The sequence below is a fragment of the Loa loa genome, assembly GCF_000183805.2.
Source record: "Loa loa unplaced genomic scaffold supercont3.247, whole genome shotgun sequence".
NCBI lineage: Eukaryota > Metazoa > Nematoda > Chromadorea > Rhabditida > Onchocercidae > Loa > Loa loa.
In genome coordinates this window covers 24,915-43,810 of record NW_018108427.1, presented here as the reverse complement: position 1 = coordinate 43,810, position 18,896 = coordinate 24,915, and the positions used below count along the sequence as shown (strand labels likewise).

The window sequence follows — 18,896 nt, the reverse complement described above, 5'->3', positions numbered from 1 at the left end:
TGCATTTTATAAGTAAAACAAACTTCAACTTCACGTAAGTGACGTGAATCCTCTGGAAACACTGAAGTTTTTACTTTAATGCTTCAGAAGCACCTGGATAAATCATCAACATTTCATGTCACATGAAGATGACTGTTCGATTTCATCGAAATTATCAGTTTTCTATTAAATTAATTGAAAGAGATGAAGAAGAGAACTAAATGAGTTACGTGACGTGTACTGAACAAAATATTCCAGACTTGTATTCAAAAAGTTCAGCATTTACCAAATTGTCCCCCTAACCGCCCACTGGTATTACTGTAATCCACCTACACACTCATCATAGGTCTTATGGCACTTAGGGAGAGAATGGTTTTGCTAAAAGTCACGTAGTCTGGTTGAGATGCTTGTCCCTCCTCCTCCTCCTCATCCTCCTCCTCATAACTCATTTCTTCCGTTCCTCTGACCACGCGCGCTTCCTCCATTGTCTTCTCCACTTCATTTTCTATCAGATAAACTTCTTTACTCACGTCATTTATATGCGTAAACGTGTGATATCATTACGTAAACACGTGTGCCAATTTGCATTCATGCTTTGATGCATGCGTGCACGCATACATTCCTTATATATCAAATTTTTTCCATTTATACAAATGCATGTTTATAAGTATTGATATGCATGAGTGTAAATGTGTTTGAGTAATTACATTTAGCAGTATGAATTTGCTCACGTACGTGTATTTATATTACGATTCTATGTATTGAATATTAGGGTTAGCGTTATAAATGGTATACTGGTTAATGTTTGAAATTGGAAGTTTTACGTATTCTAGGCATCCAATTCTAAGCAAAACTAAAACCAATTCATCCTCTTCTTAAATCATTTTTGTTACCTATATCTTTGTTTAGTCCCACTTCGTGAAAGCATTTTATTCATTTCTTGAAGAATTCGCAAGTGATTTTTTTCCTGTTTGTTTTGCATATATATCATTCATTAACTTGCCAAATAACTGGAATATATTTCTAGCAGAGTTATCGCCATGAATCAATTCCTTTTTTTTTTTACGACTAGTCGTTATAGTTATTAATTTCGCAAGTTACAATGCAAAAATGAAATGCATACATGCCACGTTAACTATATAACTTTTTTTCTGCTTCCTAGTAATTTCAAAAAAATTTTCCAACTTTTCAAACATTAAAATGTTACAGAACTATACGTTGCTGAACTGAAATTAACGAAACGATGGATAAAAGTGCTTTGGAAAAGTACCAGCGAACTGAAATTATTGGTGAAGGTAGTCATAATATATCATATTGAAATTATGGGGAAACTCTCTAAAGTTAGAATCCTAAGAAAAGATGTAAATTATACGTTTTCCATCTTTTTTGTGTAGGAGCATACGGTGTCGTTTACAAAGGAATTGAAAAGAGTACAGGCAGGTTGGTAGCAATGAAGAAGATGCGTTCAGTACATCGTTCAGAGGGTATTCCTGGTACAGCTCTTCGTGAAATGACGTTACTTAAAAGACTGAAACATCCTAACATCGTTTCGTATGCCGTTTTTTATTTCTATTTATAGATTTTCGAATATTTCATGTTTAGGCTATTAAAAATGAAAGTGAAAGCATCTTTTACCATAGTTTAGTTGCAGTGTAACAGTTACATGATTTCGGCAGCATGAATGATCATTGGTATATTATTGATAATAAGTAAATTATTTGTCTTCTTACATTGTTCCCGCAGTGCGATGTTGTTAAGATACCAATATAAATGCTGACCGAATTTTGATTAATTTTAGTCTGGTGGAAGTGATTCTGGACGAACAATTGGTTTATTTGATTTTTGAATTCCTTAGCATGGATTTAAAAAAATGCATTGACAAAATTCCTTATAAAGAACTGATGGATAAAGCTGAGGTTGGTGCACTTATTTTTCTCCAGTTCACACTCTGCTAATCTCATAAATTATTGCTTCGCAAACCATAAATTCTTGATAAGTATTTAAATCAAAAATTGTCACAATTAAAAACTGATTAATCTTTTTAATTGCAGCAAAAGTCGTACTTATACCAGATTTTGCAAGGCATTTGTTTCTGTCACCAGCGTAACGTTCTACATCGTGATTTGAAACCACAGAATTTGCTAGTTGACGGGAACGGTACCCTTAAGATTGCTGATTTTGGCCTCGCAAGGGAACTGCAATTTGCGGAAAGGGAATATACTGAAGTGGTCAGGTTTCTTCGTCCTGGTTTTTTTATTTCATCATTCCAAAAATTACCACAGCAGTATATCTTCTAGAATCTCAATGTTTTTTGCAAGGGGATGTGCTGCCCATGTCTTTAAAACAGTCATAAAAACTTATTTGCAGAATTCTCCACATTGCAACTTACTGGTTAAACTTGCAGGTGGTCACTTTGTGGTATCGACCTCCAGAAATACTGTTCGGCTGCACTAATTATACGATGGCAGTTGATATTTGGAGTATCGGGTGCATTTTTGCTGAAATGGCCATGAAAACAGCTCTCTTTAAAGGTGATTCGGAAATCGACCAGATTTTCCTCATTTTCAGGTTTGTTCATCATATTCAATTTAACTTCCATTCGATAATGATGCTTTATTATTGGAATCTTTAGTATACTGTCGACTCCGAAAAAGGAAATAGAGAGTGGAGTGTTAAAAATGCCGGATTCTCTAAGACCATATCCGATATTCAACGAAAACATACTTCCAAAAATTCTTGCTGACTACATGGACGAGGATGGAATGAAGATCTTACAGGTATGGAAATCGACATTTTGAAAATTCTGTAATTTAGTAAATGTCAGATGAGAACTGTTTCAGACTTGGAAATCTATCCACTAACATCCATAAGCACATTTCCACTAATATGCTCTTTGCAGGCAATGCTTACTTACGACCCGAAAAAACGAATCTCGGCGAAGAAATTATTGAAGGACCCGTACTTCGACGACGTCGATCGTACAAAGCTCCCAGCCGGGGATTATGACGGATCTGCTGTGCCACCTCGCCGCTGCACTTTTCTTCCTTTTCTGCACTGACAGTTCTTTGATTTTCTTGGTTTTAATAGTTACCTCAAACTATATCTTCTTGGATTGTTAAACTTATCGTATTCGTCCAAATTTCCCTGTGAAATTGGACCGCAATTTTAAAATTTTTTAAAGAAGTGAAATTAATCCTTAATTGTTCATCTTCTAGCAAATCTTGCGCAATGAGTTTTGAAATGATCAAGCGATGATATTTTTTGAATGTTGACTTGCCTTTAAAGTTTTCTGTCAGTATGAAAAGAATTTTTTGTGCAATAAAGTTTAATTTGATACTGCATATTGATAACAAAAGAAAATTTTCCATGACCCATTTTAGATTAGCTTAAATTTATGCTAAAATTATGGTTTTAGTTTTTACGGGAAATCAGCAGAGCTGACGGAATCCTAGCAGAAAGTTCATGTGCAAAGCAGGGTGACATGTATAGTGCTATTCATTAGCGATCTTGGAGATGGTCATAAAGTGGGGTAGTATTAGCAGACCTCAAAATAATTCATTAAAGCACTAAAAATAATAGCCTTATAAGGATTCAAAATTAAAGTTTGAATTATTGCTGCTTCATTACAGTCCCTTTTTCTTGCTACCTATTACTTAAAAGAAAAAAGTTTTTTCTATTGTCTAAAACGTTATTTTAAAGAAAAATTTTTGGAATTTTGAGCACTGAAAAATATATTTTCCTGTAATATCTTCAAACTAATATCAGATTAAGCGATAAATTTTGAGAAATTTCTCTCATGGTAAGAGCTTTTTGTATCTTGTGTCTATTTCTAAGACAATATCATTGATTCCTTAGACTTTGACTAACTGATTATCACCCACTGATAATTATTCTACTCTTTTTACCTATCGATTATTCTTCAGTATGTATTCCCTTATAGTTTGATGTGGAAGTATGACATAAGATGAATTGAATAACCTTGATATTTGGATGCATTGATTGCTGATCTGCTGGTTATGGCTTTATCCAGTATGCTTGTCAGAAATTCTCAATGTTTTTCAAATTCGTGTTAAATTAGTTAACAGAAGAAATTTCCAAAATTTGATACACATATAGCATGTAATCACAATGAAAATGTTATAGCATGACTATCATTATGAGATTGGATATTATGGTCGAACTAATGTATCAATAAAGAGATCATCTCAATATTTTATTAAATTTTATACAAATTTGATGGTATATTTAAGAGAATTTTTAGCAAATAAGATTAAAGAAAAAGTTCTTATCTTTTCCCTTCCGCTCTTCTACTCTCCCTTTCTATCTTTATCATACTGTTTACCATTCCTATACACACAAATCATTAGTTCCAAACATTAAATAAAAAGGAATTAAGGTTATGCATAACAGGGGTGAGGGGGGAGGGGGGGAAAAAAAAGGAAGAAATGGAAGTTGTAATTAGGTCAAAATGACAAAGACAATGAAGAATTTGTTTGATTCGAAAGTGTTATTGACATCAACCGAACGGAGTTAATTTTTGTCAAATCATCTCCTAACTAACATTTATCAATAATTGTTTTCCTCGAGTTCTACTCCATCTGAAATGTTCATATGGAATATATTGCATGATGATAATATTGCTATATGCTATTACTAATTGAATTGTTCATTAGGTTAATAATGATACTGATTCATAGAATTAGGTTCTGTGTGAAAATATTATTTGTTTAAAAATATTACTTACATAAATATTATTGTATTTGAAATTTATTAATGGATACTGAAATATACTGGCACATATTGGTAATTGATATCAATAATTCTAGCAGTCAAAGATCTAGAATTACTGATATAAATTGAATATTTAATTTTTGGCGTACGTTTTACAAACTGTACCAATTCTAGCAGTAAAATCGATATTCGATTACATTTCATAATGGTGATTTGGTTATGGATTTTATCAACCTCTAATATATGTGGTAATTTTCTTCTTTTAATTAGGTTTTGTTAAAGTCAATAATAACAATTGTGAAATATTATTAGTCATTTTGAACAATTTATTCCAAAACACGAAGTGTTTAATGTTGTTAGAATTGATTAGAATTATAACAATAACCTATAAAGTAATTCAATCATTATGTAACAATTGAATTCTATTTCCAATCTTTTTCCTTGCTTCTTTCAGGACAAATGTTGTTTGAAAAAACGGATGAAAATGAAATTTTTGACGAAAATTTTGGAAAGTTTGTTTCCGGAGCTGATCTTCCAAGTTTTTCAAATAATGATCCGGATATGTCGAAATTTGGAATGATCAGGAATGAACCAGATGATGGGATGCCTAGTAATTTGAAGGTTGCTTAGTTCATTACAATGCTTATTAGTAGAACGATAATTACTAGTGGAAGAAATTTCTAAAACATCTCAATTAGATTGAATAAAGTGATTCTGAAGAATCAACAAATAAGTATCCGATTTTGTTATAGGTAAACGATACACTTTATAGTATACAATATGCTTAGCAATATATTGAGAATGCTTTTCAGAAGATTTCTTGAACTCATCTAAAAAGTTTTTTTTTCCCTAGAAATCAGATGGTATCAATAATCAAGACGTATTTGGTAAACACTCATCTGAAAACGATATGATGTCTGTACCGTCAAGGTTCCAATGAATAATTTTTTACACCTTTTTTTTTCTTTCAAGTTTGTTGAATTTGAATGAAATTATGGATGTGTCCAGGTTGATTTTCATGCAATCAATGGATATTTAGAGAGAGCCACGATAGTTCATGTACGCAACAATCCATGTGTTGCAATTAGTGCCAGAATAATCTTTTAATCCACACGGAGTTTTTGATTTTATAACAAAAGTTTTACATATTTGTTGCAGTACTGATTTCTTTAGTATTATTTTTCAGTGAAATAATGCCTGAACTTCCATTACCAGTTTTGGACGGAAAATTGCTGATCACCGGTACTACAATTTTTATTTCCGATGTTTTATTTGTTCTTTTTTTTGCCATAAATTTTAAAATTATAAATTTAGTTTTTGTTGGTTAAAATATCAGTTAACTTTAGCTGGAAAAGTCAGTGAAGAAATGATGAAAGAATTCAGAGAAGACGAAACTATGAATAGTGTCAGTACTGGAATAAGTCAAACAAATAACAATTTTCAAGGGCCAACATCACAAATGAGCGCATTTCTCCACAGGTTTTTTTTGAGTTTTTTTTTTTCAGCTTTCTTCGAAAAATATTGAAAAATTGAACAAGTTGAAAAAAATCAAAAAACTAAAAATTTGGAAATACAAATTAGGAAATCTCTTTTAGTGTGGCAGATGGTGATGTTGTTGAAAAGTTAATTCAGAATTCAAATTTCATTCACGTCAAAGAAAATTCGAATTTATCTGAGTCGCAAATTGAGAATTCACTGGATTTCCACACACTCAATACGCCTATTTCTCACCTAAAAATAGTAACAGTGGCAGACGATTATACTTTAAAAGTTTTGGATGACACTGCAGGGAATGTTCTGAACAGTCCCATTATCTGGAGTAACCCACAAATTTTCGTTGAACCTGTTCATATTGCAAAGTTTCATTCAGGTATCAGTTTTCAGAGTTATCCTAATTAAAACATAATTATGATTGTAAGGTGAAACTCTAATCTTGAAAAATACTCCTCTAAATATACGATATTGAACATTGATTTAATGAATGATTTTTGGTTTCCTAGTAGAGTTCTGCTAAATTATCAGTCTTTATCACTTTGCTTCTTTTTCCCATTTTTTCAGGCCATGAAATTTTATCTGTAAAGGCACATGATGCGTTTAATAGTTCATTGGAATTCATATGCATGCTACCGGCAGTTGCATTTTGCGTCACAGATTTACTTAGCAATGACAGTTATCGGTTACGAATTGTTTACACGGGTACCAAGAACATTACAAATTTCAATTTACCTCTTATCATCAGAACGCGAAGTCATGGGAGAAATTCGCATACGGTTTATGTTTCTTTGAACCCTTTGATTCCGACCTATTTTTGTTTTTTATATTTTGTAAAATATCCACATATTTTGATATAATTCTTTGTCCCATTCGAAGTTATACAATTGCAGAGTTGGAACGCCTTCATACATTTTGTTTCTGATGATTTGAACCCGGATGACGAAATTCATCCCGAAATCCCAAGTGTGACAAGTCAACAAACTACTGAACGTCAGGCAGAAACAACGATTGATAGTAAATTCCATGTACAACCAAATTTCATTGCTTCAGAGGAGCAACCGGTTCCAGTCTGGAACAAATCCATTATTGAGCATGAAGTGGCAAAAATGAAGCCAAAAGCACCTGCTTTTATTTTTATGCCACATTTCGAGCATAACACCTATGAAATATATGTACCGGAAGGAAAAACAAGGTTTTAAAAGAAATTTCAACAGTTTTTTTCAAATCCACTCTCTTTTCAATGAATTTTAATCTTTACGGCAAAAATCGTAGGTTTTATACAACATTACACTGTATCAGTGGAGAAATATTGAATGGAGCTTTCATTTTAATGCAATTAAATATATCAGAGAGCAAAGATCAATATCCTTCAGTTTCCCATACTTTATGATATTGTAGGATTCGATGATTGTTGCTGTAGTTTATTTTTTAACTCATCTCAATGGTATGGAAGCAAAATTTTCAATTCAATCCGAGCCACTTCAATGGTTTTATCTGGGCGAAATGGAAACAGAGACGGTATTTTCGTGAATTCTTTTTATTTCCTCGTGCGTTAATAATTTCATCACTCTCCTCTTTTTTTGTGTGAAATTAAATAAGTCAAAAATCGTTATTCTACTAAACAAATTCCAAAATGCACTTATCGACACTTTTTGCTTCATTTACTCATTCAAATTCACCTCACCTTTATCTGTGGTCTACTGATATTACCTATGTACCATTGAACTTAGCATGTATTTTTAGTTCACCATAAGCTAATAGTATACTTATATTCTAGAATGCTAATCGTCTCATTGTTGCGATCAAACTTATGCTATATGATGGTGCTGATGTTGATTTCAGAAAAACCAACAATGGCCGATATAAATTTCAAATAAAAGTAATTTTTTCTTGGAGCAATTCTGTAAATCGTAGAATTGTTTCAAATATTATGGATTTTTATCAATTTCATTGTTTTATTCCAGGCTAACCAAGGCAATTTTGAAACTTCTACAGATATTATTGTTGAAGTCCTGACGTTTGCTACCAAAGGAACGTCTTATTCTCTGGGAGTAACATCAATTTCTGATGTGACTAGAACATTAATAACGGGTGAATTTACCACACCGGAACTTCCGACTGATTCAGAGAATTATACCGTTACAGACTCCGCGGATATTTCTGAAAATGGACCCGGAATTACTGCGATCATACCGAATCTGGAACAAATAGATACGGTTACTGCTCACAGTACCTGGAATATTAAAATAACGCAAGCCGAATCTGAAAAGGATACTTTAGGAACTACAGTTGAAACACTCGACGAAAAATTGGCTAATCCTCAAGAACAAAAAACAGCAGGATTCGTTTCACCATCCGAACTCCACCGTATTACTGTACCACAAAACTGGCAAGCTGTTGCAAGACTGTCATCACTTCCGGATGAACCTTCTGCACATAAAAATTTCGCGGGAACTTCCCAGTCTAGCATTCATGATACTGAAGCAATAATTAATAGTGCAACAGAAGAAGGATCAAGATCTTTCTTTTTAAGAGTTAAAGAAATAGCAACACAGCAGCCAGAATCAGTGACCAAAGCAAGTCCATCCTCAGTCAGTGTTCCCTTATTTCGGAAGTCATTCGACCAGCCTTCCAGAAAAGTCCCGGGAAACTGGACAAATTTTCCACTTGAAGAAATTTTGAATAAAAAGCACACTATGGACAAGTCTGAACCATTACAGGAGTCTGGAATTATTCCAGTAACACTTCCAGAGAATTTCCGAAATTATGGTTCTACGCACTCTGATATTGATAATTTGGATGCCAGCCATTACGTTTCAGTTTCATCTGAAAGTGGAACATTTATAAATACAGAAATTCATAGAAATGCATTAACGACAGAAATGGATGATAAAGAATTCAAAAACAGCGAATTCAACGAAAACAATGATAATTTTTCCTCACACAGCCAAGAACAACTACCGGTAGATAATAAATCGATAACGACGGTTATTTTATCAGTCCAAAATGCCAACAATTTATTCCCAAATATTTCAGTAGAAAATAGAAAAAGCTTGCAAGATAAGTTTGGTGCCCCCCTCATGTCACTGACAACATTACCTGTATCGGGGAATGGTGATAACATTGATAACATCCACTGGAACAAACAATTCGAGGAAAACTTCGAAAAATTTGCTTCAAACTTTGAAACGAGAGCGGATATGCAACGCAACTATACTATTACTACAAAACCAACAGACTTGACGATACATGAACTAAGTACTAATAAGGATGTTAATAACGATGATACGAGGTACACCGATAATGATATGAACACTAGTGATGAAACTAATCGTCATACTTCCACACATACCAATACTGCTACCTGGAAAGATTATACTGATAATATTAGTACCATTGCTAATAATGTTGATACGATTGTTGCTTCAAGTGATGCTATAAAAACATCTGAAAGTACAAATGCTGCTATTCTTCAACTAACATCGATCACCTTAACAGATACGATTCATATGAATTCAGATTACGAAATGAGTGAAAGTTGGAATCGGAGTGATGATGGAAATTTTGGAACAGATAAATCACAATGGATTCAACTGACCACGCAACAGACAAATAGTGATAAAGTGACAGCTACAGTTGTATCACATCCGGAAACAGCTCAGAAAGAAACCGAAGCTAAAAGAAAATGGTCTGAAAAGGATGATAGCCTAGAAAACAGTTTTAGAATCAATAAGATGGAATCGCAAGAGAAAAGTAAGTTTAAATGGTAGAACACCATTGGCAAACTTTCGATAATCAAATATATATCGGAGTGGGGATAAAATATTGTCTGAAACATTCAGTAATTTACATTCTTCGTAGACTGTGATCTTTGTAAATTGTAAGAATAGCATTATTTGCAACAGAAATCGAAGAAATAATGAATCATGCCAAGAGGAAATTTGGTGAATTATCACTTTTATGATTTTAATTATCTACTAATTTCAGTGATAGATGTGAAGTTCAAAACCAACGACGGTGATAAATATGTTTTACCTAACGAATTTCGGGATTCTGACATTTTACCTGATCTTGATATCATCATTACCGCCAATAACATGGTATGCTTTTCAAAGGTCTGGAATTATTTTTTTCTCCTAAAATGGTAAAATTCAAAAAACTTGGCTTTTTTTTTCAGGATCCTAATGATGTAATTATGGTCTCAGTAAATTCTTCTGCATTGGAAATTATTCCGCGTCGTATGCAACCGGGAAAAACAGTTTTTCTTGCTGTTCGTGATGCTGAGAAACTTGATCGTGATCTTTTGGATGGTTCTGTTGTTGTCAAGGTGAAGTTTACTTCTGGTAGGAATTTTAAAATTCTGCAATAGCATTAGATACACCGATTCTTATCCTCATACGTTGCTAAATCCTAAGAATTTTGTTTTATTTATTAAATGAGGATGGACTTCTTTTTTCAACTCCGCTATATGCTTTTTATCAATTCATTAATTTATTTCGGGTAAATTGAAAACTGCATCCATAGTATCCCTCAATTAATTTATTGTTTTCAGGTGACAGCATCTCAACGAACACGTCCGTCAGTAGCATCATCAAAAGTGATTAGCATTATGAGAGATGAAAATTTAAGCAATGAACCACCAGCATTTTTGTTTCCTGAATATGATTTTCATATAAGTGAAGGCAGCATAACAGGACAAAAAGTTGGCCAGATGGAAGTTGCATTCATGGATCGCCGTGAACATGCAACTGTCACTTATCAGCTGATTGGTCCCGGCAGTGAACTGTATATTTTAGACATTTCGTCACAATATAATCCTATAGAAAAATGTGTAAAAAACCAGCTCAAATTTCAAATTTACTTTATTTGCAAAATGCTCGAAATTACAAATCATTTTTTGGGAAATATTTTTAACCATAAGTATTTTAATATTATTTTAAGATTAGTAATTGGGCTAAATTTTGACAGTTAAAGTAAATTTAAGCTTACAACTTCAAGCAGTTATAAGGTCAAGTTTTACTTTCATTGCCGTTTTGCAATTTTAAAAAAATTTGCTTGAAGATTCAAAAAAGAAATGATGAACAAGATGCATTTTTTTTTTTTGTTAAGATTTAAAAGATTGGTTGCATACTGTGCGAAATTCATTCATTTAAAGATTTGCGGTAAATGGTGGTACGGTAAGCGTTTCATGTCCAAGTGTCCTATCATGCCTAGATCGTGAGCAAATTACTACATATCACCTTCTTGCTATCCTCACTGACCGCAGTAAGTTCTTCTATTAGGCATTCAATTTTCGCTTTCTTCTTGTGTAAAAAATCGTGATAGAACTTGTCTGGGAATGCCATTAACATTTCAGCTTCGTCTTTACTAATGATGCTGTCTACGGATTTTAAGGCACATGTGAAATGTTACCTTTGACTCTTTATTGCTAACTTTACCTTGAACGCGAATAATTCAATTCGTCCCTTCAGTCAATCTGCTAAGTAACAAATTTCTACTCTCATGGTCCTTTTCCTTTGCTATCAAACCGAAATATGAAAAAAGCACGTTTATCAAAACAAATTCAGGAATGGTTCTGGAATAGATTAGATTCAGGTTATGCTAGCCTAAACTTTCTCATCAAATCATCTTTATCACCTCTCCATGTATTTGATATCTAAACATTATGCAATTTTCCTGTTCTTAAGATGGTTTAAATTCGATCCCTGCAATCGTAAGAATTCATATCGATGACTGGAATGACAATGGTCCAATTCTAGAAACATTACAAAATGAAATTACGGTATCAAATGGCCGTCTTACAAAACCCTTTGTTGTAAAGGTAATAAAACTTGATTCTGAACCAGTGATTCTTGATAACAGTAAAGTAGCTTTCAATAAATAAAGCGTTAAAATTTAGGAATGTTAAACCTTTATGGAATAATTTATTAATTAACAGGTAAAAGATAAAGATGTAGCACCATATAATATCAATGAAATAAGCATAGATGGTACGGCATCAGCATTTATTTCGCTGGAAAAAGTGCATGATGATATTTACTATGGACGACTTTGGTCTTTACCAGCAGAAGGGATTTATCAACTGAACATTACCGCCCGTGATCCGGATGGAAATATTCCGGAACAAAAAATTACCGTTAATGTACAAGTACTAGTAAGTTTGTGCTTATTTTTTCAATTTAATTCTGTTCATTCGAATACTCCATTCTAATGCATTCGAAATCATCTAAAATATGTTCTTGGTTTGTTTTGTTTGAAGTTTACTTTTAATCAATCTCACGGTGAATATAAAATATGAATTTTTTCAGTTTTATACTTTTAATTACCTCTAACTTTCAATTTTATACTTTTCAAAGCAAAGATGAAAAATTTCTATTTCAGAATACTGTAACAAAAGTTCATTTCAAACGAGCTAAATATGAAAGGACTGTTAACACCGAAAAACTGTTTAAAGGTTTTTTTTTCCTTTCGAATATCTTAGTTGAATTCAGAATTTTGAATTGATGAATTGGAGATTTGGAAAAAAATACTGATCTTTTCCAGGTAATCCCATCCTGCAACCGGAACTGGAAAGTGCTCCACTCGATACACTGCGGTTTATCCTTTTAAGAAATGACCCTGGTTGGCTGTCTGTGGATGAATACACTGGAAATGTTATTGTTGGCGATGTTCCACAGTAAATCTTCAGCATAATTAGCTATAAATATTGATTGACCACAAAATCCAATGAAATAGCCAGATTTCAGCAATGTGATTCATTGTCATTCAGTAGAACAAACACCAAACATCCATACTAAATTGAAAATTTTAAAAAAATTTCGGAAATTAAAAAGAAGCACTTCATTAACAATACTCACACTTTCGGTTTTGCAGAACCGGTATTGTAAGCGGGAAATACAGTACATCTATCGCAGCAGTGAATCGTACTGATGGGAGACTTATTACGGAATCCGTTCTTGTTCTCACCGTAATCAACGACAATCATGTGACGAAATTGTTTGCCAAGAAACTTATTGTCAAGACCATACGTAAAGGTTAATCTAAGACGCGTACTGAATTAAAGATGTTCCTTTGTTGAAATCCGGTAGAAACCACTGGTTGAATTTAACTTTCGCAGTATGAGAAAAAATTTCCATAATATTTTATCCTGTTAACCCTGTTAAAATTTGTTTACGTCAGATCCAACAGCAAGTCGTCAAACAGTAGAAATACTCCCGGAACATAATAAAGCATCAATAATGATCGTACGAGATAGTATCAGTGCTGCTGATGAGCAGCTTCACTACACTCACCTCGATAAGGTATTCTTTTCGTTTTTCCAAATATATGTTTCGATTTCTGAAAAGTACGCAATACTTCCTACAAATACAAAATTGTAAGCACAAAATTTTGCAAATGATAAAAATAAAAACTATTAGAATTGATTTTTCTTCAAATTGTAGAATGCAATATCAAATAGTTACGGTATGATAATAATGGATATGAAGCGATTACAACAGATAAGAATGTTGCAATTCAATTTATCCTCAAAAGAAGATACTAATGATTCTGGTATGTATAAAAGTCATACGGAAAACTATTGATATTATTCATGTTTAACCTGGTTTAAATTACTTCTATCAAACTATTGCTATTTTCTTTTCTAATCTGTGCAAATATAAACTAATAATGGTGTATTATCTTAATTTCAGCAATGTAACAATGTCGCCAAAATTAAGTACACCTTAAAAGTAGCATATGAATGCAACTTACATTCGGTATACTAATACATATACTGAACTCTATAGTAAATGAAATTTATCCAAATTATAGCTAAGGTGATGTTGTTTCTCAGTTCGGAGCCAATTGAGATGGAACATGAACGTAAACGACAATCACAGCCAAGATTTGGCCATCCATGGAGAAGTGATATGAACATCATTCCGGTATCTTATAATTAATTACTTTAGTGTTTGTAGTATACATATGATAACTCAAATATTCGCTTACCGATATCTGTTTACTAGATGTTGTTTGACCTTTTGTCCTCCAATTCTATATTTAAATTTATAGGCACATTTATTTACTAACAATATTCTACTTATTGTCATATCATTTACTTTAGTTTTTATATATGAATTTTTCCAGTTTAACAATATTTTCAGATCAAATTAGCTGAAAATTCACCAGAAGGTTACACGATCACTTCATTACCAGCTTACAATCCAATGAATGGAATCAAAGTTATAGATCTTAGACTTGCAGGCGAAATGGCTCAACATTTCACAGTGGATGGAAGAAGTGGTTAGAGTTTAAGTTGTATTTTCAAATATAAAAGAAACAAGTTTAAGCTAGCCTAAGCTTTTTGAAGATACGAGTGAGGACCGATTTTTGCAACTTTTAAAATAAGAGATGTTTACGAACAGGTGGATTTGTTGATCAGAATTATCTTCAATGCTCGACAGTTGCATTGTAACTTTCGTGCAATGTAATCCATCATAAAAAGAAAAAAAGTCATTTTAGGAGATGTTCACGTTGTGACACCTTTTGATTTTGAAACGATGGAACCGGAATCACATATATTTGACTTGTTGTTGATCGCAGGTGAAGAACCATATGATACCGTAGCAGTGCTAAGAGTTGAAATTATTGATGTTGATGACAATCCACCAAAAATAGCCAAGTTTGGTGATTATAACTTCGAGAATGTTCGTTTTATTTATGAAATCTATCAAGTCTTTGTGATCGGTTCACTATTAGTTCCAGTCATAAATTCTTTATAGTCTTACCACAGTAAACAGATGCAAATTTAACAATTCCTAATCTGTTCAGTTCTAGCCATCATTCAAGTACAACCAAATTAAAAATGTTAATTAACTCATCAATCAACGCATCTGATAAATTTTCCTTATATCAGTAGTGAAGATGACAATGTTAATTTATGGCTTGGTAAACCATAACGGATGTAGCTAACAGCGGACATTTATTTGAAAAATAATTGATAAACTTTAACATTCAGGACAAAATATAATAATGCCTGAAGAAATTTTTGCTTTACAATACCATCCTGATCAAATATTTTATCATGCTTTAAATTTAGCTGACAGTTGCGGAAAATTCACGGCCTGGAACGGTGCTTTTTGAAGTTCAAATATCGGATCCGGATTATTTGTATGGTAAAACAGGCGTCTTCACTTATGCATTAAGTGGTAATGCTGCAGCTAATTTCCAAGTTAAAAAGGTAAGCAGCATATTAGAAGTAAGACTCGAAAGCCAACTTAAGATAATGCCTGCAGTGAATGAGCAAATTGTTTCCTTACTTTTTAAGTGATTAATTCGAATTAATTCGTTATTTTATTGCAGGTAAATGATACTGTGGCTGTCATCGTTTCTCCTGCTGCTGATTTGGATCGAGAAAAAATTGAGGAAATGGTTGTTTTACTGAAAGTTACCGATTCTGGTGGTAACAGCGATAGCATCGCGGTAAAATTTCAGAAATTTGTAAAGATGAAGTCGTGACAATTTATTCCACAACTAAATTGTACGACGATACGGGAAAAATTCAAAAAATTATATAGCAACGAATCGTTTGAGTAATTTTATACAGAAATACACTTTCTAATTTAAAACATATTATGAACATACAGACTTACCGTCATTCAAATTTCTCATGTTTGCATTTGTGAAATGTCACTTTTCCAAAATGATATCAGCTAGAATCAGTGCGTCCGGCCAAAGAAATGCTTATCGGTGGCATTTATTGGCCATGCTTAAGCTTACATTGATCGGTTTAAGTCATCTTCAAACAGATATCTACTATGAATTTACAAATCGAATTAAAATTTGAACAAAAATTGCATTATAGGCAATGATTACGGTAATAGATGTAAATGACAATGCACCCGTTTTCATTCATAACGAATATAAAACTGAAGCAGTCGAAAACTGGCCTGAAGCAATGGTATTAACTTATGTGCATGCTGAAGATAAAGATAAAGGCCCAAATGCAGATATACGATACTCTCTGTCACCAAAAAATAATCAGTGTATACTTCTTTTTATCTCTTCTGTTTTTTTTTTTTTTTGTTTGACAATATAACAAAAAGGAATGGATCGCCTCTAAGGTTTTGGTAGTTGAAAACCTTTAAATTTACAAAACCGTCCCTTAATCAATCAACTTTTCTTTATCCTTAAATTCATATTTCAATGCTAAAAACGTATATTCTGGAAAATTTGCAGTTTCAAATATTAAGCAGAGAAGAAATAGGATTTTAACTTATGGAAATTCACATTTATTTTTTTATAAGATTTACTCGGAGAATTAGTAATTTTAGATCTCTGTAAATTGAAGTTCAAAATTCAAACCCATTATTGCAAAAATTAAGCTTATTTAAATTAAAAAATCGATAATCAATTACAAATAAAAAAGGTTCCAATCTTGATATTTTTTCTTGTGTACCTTCCATCGATCACTTGCTGATATCAGTAATGAGGAGAAAATTCTTTACCGAGAATCCCTAAATTATTTTCAATTGAAAAACTGACGCCATCTAATTTTTTTCCAAGAATAATTTTCTGGCACAAGTTAATAAAAAAATTCAACAAACAAATTGTTAGAAAACATCTTACACTCCGGTTTTAATAACTGAAATTTAACGGAACTTTTACTAAAATCAAACACGAGATTACTGTGAAGGTCTAACCAATTTTGCCTTTACATAACTTTTAGGTGGGATGATAATTTCAGTGCTTTTTTTTTTTAAAATAGTTATTTCAAAATAATTAATTTTAAAAAGAAGGCCTTATTTCGACATTATGCATTTTGACAGCAAACTGGTAAGACATGAAATCTTGATAAAATGTTGTGAATTATCAAATTTTAGAAAACCGAATACTTCTACACTAATTCTGAAATAATTACAGACTTTGAAATTGATCCAATAAGTGGATTGATACGCGCCAAGAAAGCATTGATTGGCTTAGCACGAGCACATCCGTACGACTTCTCAGTTATAGCTAGTGATCAAGGTTGGCCTTGTTGAAAATTGTTTAACCTTTTCCCAATTATATTTTTTTAATTACATATGTAAAAACTTGTAACCATTAAAAGATAAAATATTTGGGTTCAAAGGTCTTGTCCAACTTGAACCATCTCTTGATAAAAATAAATATAACCCAAGATAATGAATAAGAGGGTAAAGCGTAGAAGGGGAAACGGACAAAGGTGATTTATCTTTATTTTCACGAATTATTTTTTGATAGTTAACTTATCCTCACATTCACATGTTTTTAAAATGAATGCTTTGAAGAATTAACCACCATTTTTTTTACTCCAAACTGATTCTTATTTCACCAATTTTAAACATTTAGGATGAACATTTATTTGAAATGAAATTAAATAAATTCGTGAAATTGTCAGCAAATGCTTTTTTATATTGATATTATTGAATTCAGGTATACCACCGTTATCAGCCAGTGCAGCTGTTAGCATTCATGTACTCGAATCTACTTCATTAAGTCATGCTGGTGATGACAAGGGTATACATATTGTATCACCATCCGTTCATTTCACTTTGCAACTTGATGAGGTTGAATTTTTAGCTTCATTTTTGAAATTAATCACAATTATAGTACGCTCGTTTTGGTTGGCATCATATTGTAGTGTTAAATTATGAGTAATGTTAAATTATCATTTCGTTTTTTTATTTAAGTTGAAAATCAAATACAATTATTATCAATTGTTCAGGATGTTAATCACATGGCGACTTCACCTTACTCGAATTTTTTGAAATATTAAACTTTGATTATAAGTGTATCGTGTTTCTCCTTTCTTCCAGAATACTCCAGCTAATGATCGCGTTTATTCAGTTCGAGCTAAAATTGGTGGTTTTAATGAGCTGTTTGGCCGAGAAATTAAGTACTCAATAACGGTTGGTTATTTATTGGTAAATTAAATTAATATTAATTACTTTTTATCTCAAACCCATCAAATGTAAGGCCAAAAATTAACTAATCTGATCTTTAGTCAAAATATAGGTTCAAGAACAAAATGAAACAATTTTTCCATGATTTTATTTCATCTCTCACAGGAATACTAAACTTTCCGATGTGAACTGAAGGATGCTCAACTGCAAGAATGCTTATACTAAATTTTTCTTCTGAACTTTTATCAAACAATATTAATCGATACTTGATCGATTTCAAATTAGTCGAACTGGATGAATGATTTGATTTTAGCCAGTGGATAATGCAACGGATGGTGGATGGTTTACAATTGATACGAATAGTGGAGATCTGTTTACATTGCAAGAATTAGACCACGAACTTCAACCTGCAATAACTGTTAGTTCATTATAATTTAGATTAAGATTCAGATGCTAAAATTCATTACTTTGTGGAAACAAGCCACTCACTTGTGCATTTCCCTTCGATATTTGTTGAAATCCATCCGCTGACAAAAAAATCTAAAGTTGGTGAAACTGTTTTTATAAAATAAAAAGCAAATCAATTAGCTTCTCTCAGTAAATTTTATTTTTTGAAAATATTTATTTGAATTTTGCTTCTTTCCTTCTATTTTTCACTCAGCTGAATCGTTTATCTTTTTTATCTATGATTGCATTACTTAGAATTGGACATTTGAAATTCATAAAACAAGATTTTAATTCAGTGCCACTCTCAAGCATTATTATATATATATATATATATATATATAT

At 32.3% G+C, this 18,896-nt stretch overlaps 4 protein-coding genes across 4 annotated transcripts; 3 read left to right on the top strand and 1 right to left on the bottom strand.

Moving 5' to 3' along the window:
- Positions 1-308: 308 nt before the first annotated feature.
- On the bottom strand, positions 309-464 carry LOAG_04542 (hypothetical protein; the record flags this gene model as incomplete). Its single annotated transcript, XM_003140079.1, has 1 exon — positions 309-464. One exon carries the CDS (start codon positions 462-464, stop codon positions 309-311), a length of 156 nt encoding a protein of 51 aa, XP_003140127.1.
- Positions 465-1,222: 758 nt separating this feature from the next.
- LOAG_04541 (CMGC/CDK/CDC2 protein kinase) lies at positions 1,223-3,037 on the top strand (the record flags this gene model as incomplete). The annotated part of the gene is made up of 7 exons (XM_020446623.1): positions 1,223-1,274; positions 1,374-1,530; positions 1,778-1,895; positions 2,031-2,207; positions 2,384-2,547; positions 2,612-2,756; positions 2,879-3,037. The coding sequence occupies 7 exons, from the start codon at positions 1,223-1,225 to the stop codon at positions 3,035-3,037; spliced, it is 972 nt and encodes a 323-aa protein (XP_020303063.1).
- A 2,132-nt stretch (positions 3,038-5,169) lies between these two features.
- LOAG_18283 (hypothetical protein) lies at positions 5,170-7,403 on the top strand (the record flags this gene model as incomplete). The annotated part of the gene is made up of 7 exons (XM_020450945.1): positions 5,170-5,331; positions 5,564-5,640; positions 5,897-5,952; positions 6,057-6,189; positions 6,306-6,580; positions 6,769-6,980; positions 7,095-7,403. 7 exons carry the CDS (start codon positions 5,170-5,172, stop codon positions 7,401-7,403), a joined length of 1,224 nt encoding a protein of 407 aa, XP_020305324.1.
- A 247-nt stretch (positions 7,404-7,650) lies between these two features.
- LOAG_18282 (cadherin domain-containing protein) lies at positions 7,651-18,540 on the top strand (the record flags this gene model as incomplete). Its single annotated transcript, XM_003140077.2, has 24 exons — positions 7,651-7,722; positions 7,982-8,083; positions 8,169-9,957; positions 10,192-10,304; positions 10,382-10,531; positions 10,757-10,989; positions 11,360-11,469; positions 11,892-12,025; positions 12,143-12,358; positions 12,586-12,658; positions 12,748-12,880; positions 13,078-13,238; positions 13,384-13,505; positions 13,647-13,755; positions 14,017-14,129; positions 14,349-14,487; positions 14,707-14,891; positions 15,284-15,424; positions 15,547-15,666; positions 16,049-16,229; positions 17,107-17,211; positions 17,638-17,771; positions 18,021-18,113; positions 18,421-18,540. 24 exons carry the CDS (start codon positions 7,651-7,653, stop codon positions 18,538-18,540), a joined length of 4,848 nt encoding a protein of 1,615 aa, XP_003140125.2.
- Between the last annotated feature and the right edge of the window lie 356 nt (positions 18,541-18,896).